The sequence below is a fragment of the Mesoplodon densirostris genome, chromosome 20, assembly GCF_025265405.1.
Source record: "Mesoplodon densirostris isolate mMesDen1 chromosome 20, mMesDen1 primary haplotype, whole genome shotgun sequence".
NCBI classification, from domain to species: Eukaryota; Metazoa; Chordata; class Mammalia; order Artiodactyla; family Ziphiidae; genus Mesoplodon; species Mesoplodon densirostris.
In genome coordinates this window covers 41,985,393-41,992,888 of record NC_082680.1, presented here as the reverse complement: position 1 = coordinate 41,992,888, position 7,496 = coordinate 41,985,393, and the positions used below count along the sequence as shown (strand labels likewise).

General features: G+C 41.4%; 1 protein-coding gene across 1 annotated transcript; it reads right to left on the bottom strand.

Moving 5' to 3' along the window:
- Window positions 1-311: 311 nt before the first annotated feature.
- On the bottom strand, window positions 312-1,700 carry LOC132481201 (uncharacterized protein C2orf78-like; the record flags this gene model as incomplete). The annotated part of the gene is made up of 1 exon (XM_060085872.1): window positions 312-1,700. A coding segment is annotated over one exon (1,389 nt), but the record flags the coding sequence as incomplete, so codon positions are not given.
- Window positions 1,701-7,496: the final 5,796 nt, after the last annotated feature.

The following is a 7,496-nucleotide window of genomic DNA, read 5'->3' as shown; positions in this document are numbered from 1 at the left end:
AGTTTTTACCCCTTTCCTCCCCTTTCCTTCATTCTCCCATCCGACTTTCAGTCCTTCCTTTCTCATGCAGACTTTGATTCCAACCCCATCAAAAACAAAACTAAACAAACAAAAATTGAATCACGCCACAGTTAGCAGCATCCCAATATTCAAAAGGTTTATTACTCATCTATTAATTCTATTACATTTACTTATTCAGTTTTATTGTTTTAAAATATATCAAAATAAATAGAGAAATTTATACCTATCTTATGTATATAAGGAAGAACAGCTGGTACCCAAGGTGGCACCAACAATCTTAGCAGCTCTTACTATAAATATCCGTAGTTGTCAGCAATTTCCATTTCTTTTTGCCTCTCAGTGAAAAACTGCAGTTTCCCCAAAGAGGTGTATTTGGCAGCATTCACACGTTCTTGTTGAGCCCGCCTCTTCATGGCCTCCCGCTCTGGTCTGTGCTCTTGTTCGATGGGCTTTGACATGACTGGCTCAGAAACGTTGGGTTCCCTCCATGGTCTTCGTTGCTTGCTGAAGTCTTGGAGTAGAAATGCGGTTTGGAGCTTGGGTGGGGAGTGGCGCTTAGTCACAGCAGGGGGAACAGGCTCCCGCTGGAGCGAAGCGCCAGATGAAGTTTTGTAGGGTGCAGGCCTAGGAGCAACAGACTGAGGGACACTAGGCTGGGTATGGTCGGTCCAACCCGGATGGGTTGGGTTGGTCACAGTTGGCTGAGCTGGTTTGGCAGGACCTGGCAAAGAGGCAGGAGCTGGCTGGGATGAAGTGGCTGCAGCAGGTTGAGCCGAGTTAGTAGAGGCAGTCTGGGCACGGTCTGCCACAGTAGGCAGATGTGAGACCAGAGACTGTGGCCTCCGAGGAGCAGGTCGAGCTTGAGGCTTGTCCCAGGCAGAAAAAGTCAGAGGTATCAACTTGACCTTCCCACGAGGAGGCAAGTGATACTGGGATGGAGATGGAAACTCTGTTTCAGCACTGCTGTCTGGTTTCTGGGTTTTGACTTGAGGTTTCTCAGGGCTCTTACCCTCACGTGGGGTACGCTGCCATGGCTGGCTAGGTGTGGGTGACTGGGGGTCTTTGGGGTTGCTTGAATTTCCCAAGACCCGACAGGAAGAGAGCCCAGTTTTCTTGTCATTCTTCTCCCCCAGTGCATGAAAAACCTTGGCAGAGTCCAGCATGCACATGCGTAGGGAGGTTCGAGGCTTTTTAAAGCTCTCTTGGATAAGCTCAGTTTGGTGTTCCTCCCGCTTCATCTGGGGAATTGTTGGCTTCTCTTCTGCCTTGACTTTGCTCCCTGACTGCTTATTCTCTTCAGCCTTCTTTCTTCCCCTGGCCCTTGTGGTCTTTTCCTGCCCATGGCTCTTAGTTTTGCTGATCTCTCTGGATGCAGTTTTCTGAGGTTTGCCTTTAGAATGCTTGGCCGTGTTCACAGGAGCCCTGTCACTGACTGCAGCATTGCATGGCACCACTTCTCCCCCTAACAGGCACTCTGGATTCTTTGGCTGGATTTTGGCCTTGGGAGCACCACTGATAGGCTCAGAGGCTTTATGTTTGTTCTTCCTGGGTTGATCAGAGGGAACCTTTAGGACACTTGGCTTTTCCTGTACCTGATTCATCTTAAGATGAATGGCTCTGGTGTCTTTGGCTTTCATCATGTAGGGACCTTTGGATTGATCAAGACCTTTCAAAGAATTAAAGATATATTAGTAAAAGTGCATAACAAGCAACAACATTCAATCAATGTGAATGTATAGGTAGGCAAATTATATATAGACAAGTATTTCCATTGAAACTGGTACAAAGCAGACAGCCAAATAATAAGTGTAAAAGAATTTCATTATTGTGCTCATTCATATTTTTACCCAGCAAGTAACAGGTATTAAGCCTGGTAGAAATATATATTTCAAAGAATAGAAATATATCATAAGCAGAAAGGAAGCTTAAAAAGTATCAAGAAGGGTTTTGTATTTATCCTAGAACTTAGATTATAATCATCTTCAACATCCAAGAAGATGACATCCCAAAACCTAGAAAAACCATCATCACTTGAATCCAATTAAAAAAGATTTTCAAATGTAAGAAAATCCAAAGGACTCCACAATATTGTTTTAGATAAATGCAGATTGTTTTTTTCCCACGCCGCGTGGCCCTGGCAGTGAAATCACTGAGTCCTAACCACTGGACCGGCAGGGAATTCCCTCAATGTGGAACTAGAGATGTGGGGCTTGACTTTTTCTTTTCCTTCTTAGGTAGCTCAGATCTAAAAAGGAACGGTGGCTGTTGATCAATGTGCTCTCTGTGTTAGGAGGGAAAGAACTGTAAAGATGAAAAGCAACCTTGCCGTAGAACCTACATATCACACAAAGGAAAGAGTCCTTCTGATTCAACTTAGAAGATATCATTTAAAATTTTTAATTGGTAGTATGTCTACATAGTTTAAAAATTAGAAAGAATAAAACATTGAAAAGCAGACCCCTAGATAACCACTTTGGTTTCTTGTATATAGGAAGCATCATTACTAAAACATATTTCTAAAATGTTGATATTCAAAAGTATCAAGTGCCAACTGTATTCAGAGAGGCAATAAAAGAAAAAAACACTGAGTATGACTTTTCTGATAATCTGGCTTTCCTGGTGCTACCCTGTTCTGGGCTTACTTTCCTCCTTAGTCTGTTAAAATAAGGATTTGCTACAATCCACTTTGTTTTGCGCTGCTCTGAGCAGAATTCACTCTATGCTGTTTCTGCTTTAATTTAAAATCTTTGGTTCCCATCAACATTCCACTGCAAACTACGTTTTACTTGAGAGCTCCTCTATGCTTTCCCTCTTCATTCTTATATTTTTTCCTATCACTTGGTTCCTGTCGGTCTGGGCTGATGAAAACAATCCTAAACTTCCTTACGTTTGACTCTGGGCCTCCCTACAGCCCAGTACTCTCCATCCTCTCTCCCTATTTTCTCCTTTCAACTAGTCGAAATATTAGTGGAGGGAGACCATTAGAGATGGAACATCTTGCTATATATTGCTCGTTTTCTATGTCACCTGGCCTTTCTATGTTTCTGTTGAAACACTCTTGAGAAGTCTCTGATATCATTTTCTACATGGGTACCCTTTAAGGCTCAATATTAGAAAGGGATCAGAGTGATCAAGCAATGTAGTATCCTAACCTAACAGAGAAGGAAAAAATCAGGCGTTGTGAGACAGTCAATGATTTGTCCAAAGTCACACAGATAGTAAATGCCAAAGTCAAAAGTGAAATTAGGTCTCCAGAGTTGTAGTTCAATACTTTCCCTCATTATTCCATGCTAGTTTGAATCTACTACTAAATGTAGGGGCAAAGTTAATCTGATGAAAAACTTTAAAAAGTTTCTCTTCTTACCTGACATGGTCAGAGAAGAGGAAGCATCACCTGCAGAGAGAAGGGATGAGGAGGCAACACCAGAAGATGTCTGAGTGGCTGCAGCTGAACAGTACAAACGTCACTGGTCACTGGGCACTGGTCCCTGGTCCATTGTGATGACCCGACTTCATTTATGACAACTCCACCGAGACCCCAAGACTCTACCAAGTGCTAGTAGGTTTGGTAGGAGAATGATGTGATAAAGCAGGCAGTTGAGAGATATGAGATAGCCAGTGGGGAGGGCCGATCCCCAAGAGGAAGGTGGGGATGGGTGGAGAGGGTGTAGGAGAGCTAAAACACCACCTAAGTTTCTGAGCTCTGGGGAGGAAATCCTAGAAGACAGATTTACCTCCCCCGGGCTCTGACATTAGGGAAAACATGGCAACGTTTCTTACAGACGTTCATTAATATAATTAACAAACAGTTACTTATAGTCTACAGAGTATTATATTTTATGTATCATATACTTAGAGCTATATATATATATATGTTATTTAATTAACATCCTTAGGAAGGAAAGAGCCATCTAGTTTGAAGTATTACAGTTGTTCTGAAATCATATCTGTCTAATTCGTGAACTTATAGCAGCTTTTAAGGAGCAAAAGTAGGGATTCAGAAGCTCTTTTTGTAACTCGGTTAAAGAGTAGCGTGAAGTTTGCTGAGTGTACCTTGTGGGGAATGTTGTGGTCCAAGGCTCTTCTCTTTTAGTTTCTTCTCCTTGACTCCTGCCTTCCTTGGGCTGGGCTAGGCTTGGCCAGGTTGGACTTACATTTCTCTTCTGCTTTCTTTCTTTTTTTCCCCCATTTTGGGCATTGTTTCTATGACAAGCCTTGATCTTGCATTCTTACCCTCATGGATGTTACTTGCTGTCAACTTCCAGCAGCAGGAGCCTTCTTTTCAGTGTGTGATGCTTCACAGAATAGACTCTGCCCATTGGAAGCAAAGAGCAGAGAGCTAGGAGACAGAGCTGGTTGCAGACCTTTCCTCCTCCAGCCTTTGGTTGGAATTCTTTTGCCCATAATTTGCTACCTATGTTTCCTTGGGCCACACTGGTATCCTGCCATCCAGCTCTTTTATATGTGAGGGACATTCTGAATACTGTCCCTTTTCCTTTGCACAGAAGCATATACAGTGTGGCAGTTACTGTAATCTCCTCCCCCTTTCAAACAGCCACTCTAGAATCTTGGACCTCTAGGATTCTCTGTCTTGCATGCTTGGGGGCAAGGCCAAGCAAAATGAAGAGGAGAATAATTAGAGAAGGAAGAGGACGTTGCTGGAGAACTGGGAGCAGATAAGGTGAAAGGGCCCAGGAGAAAAGAGATTCATGTAGATTTGTTGGTTTCTGTGGGAAACAAGTGGACACACTGTGGCCGCAGTTTGTACGACCAGAGCAGACAGTCATAGATGTAAGTAGCTCGATACTGCAGCGACTGCCATGAATTCCGAACACTAAAGGGAACAGTCTTACATGTATTTCTCATTGTGTTTTATGTCATGTTACCTTCTTAATAGAATTCACTGGTATGTTTCTAGAATACAGATTTTTTTAATGGTTATTTAAATGGTTTAAATGGTTATTTAAATTTTTTAAAATTTTTTTAAAATGGTTATTTCCTTGCCATATTTTTAAGGACTCCAATATTGTAAGACATATTGCATGTTTTTCTCGTGACGATTTTTTCTCTTGAAGCATCATGAACGAACTTGACCTGTTGGATTTTGTGGAGAAAGTGTAAAAAGGGTCTGTGAAAAAGACACTGGTGAGTCGCATTATGCACCCAAGCGTAAGGAGCAGATATCTGCCATCAGCCCAATTTGGCCTGGATTGCCTCTGTTTTAGTTCCCGTGGTTAGTGCTTTTCTCCCTAACTGCTCTTGTGACGGTGATAATGTGAGTAAGGGCTGATGGCTGTTGATTTATATGTGAGGTTAGCTGGTTTGAGGGAGGAAAACTATGGACCTAGTCATTTTCCTTGGTGGTAAGCTTTCAGGGAAGGGTGCAAAGATTGATCTTTCTGGGGACTTTTCTAGTACCAGGAAGATATCCCGTAGAGGGGACCTCGAAAGACACACGTGTAATTTTTAGGCCTGTTTTTCCTGTTATGAGATATGAGTTGTTTCACTGATGGGGATGATGCTTATCTGAGAAGAAATGGTGAAAGGTGTTGTAGTATAGAGATGTGGCTGAAGCTTTTAAGTTTTTCTCAGGGTTTTTCCCCTAAGCTTCCTACTTCAGATGGCCTACTTACATGGTACTAGTATGTGATGTGAGGCTAACAACTTACTAAATACCTGCAAGCTAGATCAGTCTCTTTTCTCTATATGGGATCCAAGGAAAGTAAGGGACCCATAGCTACTGCAGGTTAGGGTGGGTGGTGTGAGATTGGGGGAATTGTGGTAAGATATTTTGGTATCAGTAAAATATTTACATATTAAAATATTCCATTCCAACATTCAGTTCTATTGAGGCAAACCCTTAGTTAGGCTTTTCCTGGTTCCTAGCCTATGTAACTTATTTTCTCTCCCTAGTTCCAGCCATTTAACTTGAGCTTGCAGGCTCAGCTTCATCCTAACCTCTAAAAGAATCTTACATGTGGGGGAAAGAAACTAAAGACCTCTCTTTCAACACTTAGGCACATCAGGCCCTACCCTGACCTGAACCTTTATTCTTAGAGTTAGGGTACTGTCTTGTCCCCTATACCCACTTCCTGCATTTTGAAACCATCAGGTTAACTGAGACATGTCTTGGTGTAACATCCCCAGTTCGTCTACCCCTGAGGCTCTCCTTAATTCTTCCCATTGTCACATTGTGATTTAATTAAATACTGGAATCCCTCAAATCCTTGCATGGTACCTGAGGCCCTATGGGATACTGGTCGATTTTGTTAGTGTCAAGTACTTAGCTGTGTGATTCTCCAAATATCCCTTGCTCCTATATTTTCCATGCGAGCATACTACATACCCATTAAGGCATTGTTACATCTCACGTTGCACCCACTCCCATCGAGAGGCCTACTCTTTGCTACTTCCCATACTTTCTGGAAACCCTGTTATGGCCAGGTCTGGACTGTTTTCTGTACCCACCCAAAGCCTGTATCTTTTAGCAAGCTGGAACTATAAGGCCAACATAGATTTTCTAGTTTCTGATAGATTTATGTCACAATTTGTACATTGTCATGTCTATAGATATTTCTATCAGTTGTACTTTTTGGCCATTACAAGCCTATTGGATAATTTTCATCAATTGCAAAAGAATATTTTATGACTTAGCACCAAATCGACTGTGCCTAATTGTAAGCTTGTACGTTGTGTACGTTGTGCTCACTTGTATCTTTTCTTTATTCAAATAGTACTTTACTAGCATTGTCCCATTTGTAATTATGTGGAAGTTTTCAGAATTGTAAATAAATGGTTGTGGATTGAAACTTGGTTAGACTATGACTGTCCCACATACGTTAAAGGTAGTGATCTTTTTACTCATTCATTCATTCTTCATTCAATTATTCATTCAATAATTCTAACCTTCCTGACTCAGTTTACCCACCTCAAATGGTTGTGAAGATTACTAACAGTGTATGTAAGATACTTTCAGAAATGAGAAACTAAAAAGTTAAACTAACAAACAACACTTGTTATTATAAATAACAATGGAATTTAGTATGCCATTATACCTTCAGACGTACTGTAGGACATGCTGTTCTTCGCTGTTCCACTTGTGGCAGGATTCACAGTTTTTCTAACAGGTACAGATCCCTATGCCTGCTACTGTGAGGAAATGTTATACTTGAGCTCCACTCTTATCTCTCTCAGGCTTTTTGTGGTATTGTCCAAAATGTAAATACATACTGTCAACCAACCTCCAGCATGATACCAGCCACATAATGGAAACCCAATAAATGTTTCACTATGAGTGGAGTATAAGTTGATAGAATATTTTTGAAGGTTGATGAGGCAGATTGGATTGATTGAAAATCTTTCAATATTTTAAGTTTGCATCTCTTTCATTCCAGAAGTTCTACGTCTAGAAATTTATATACAGCTCTACACATGTATAAAGAGGTTCACATTGCAGCCTATCTGTAACAGAGGTC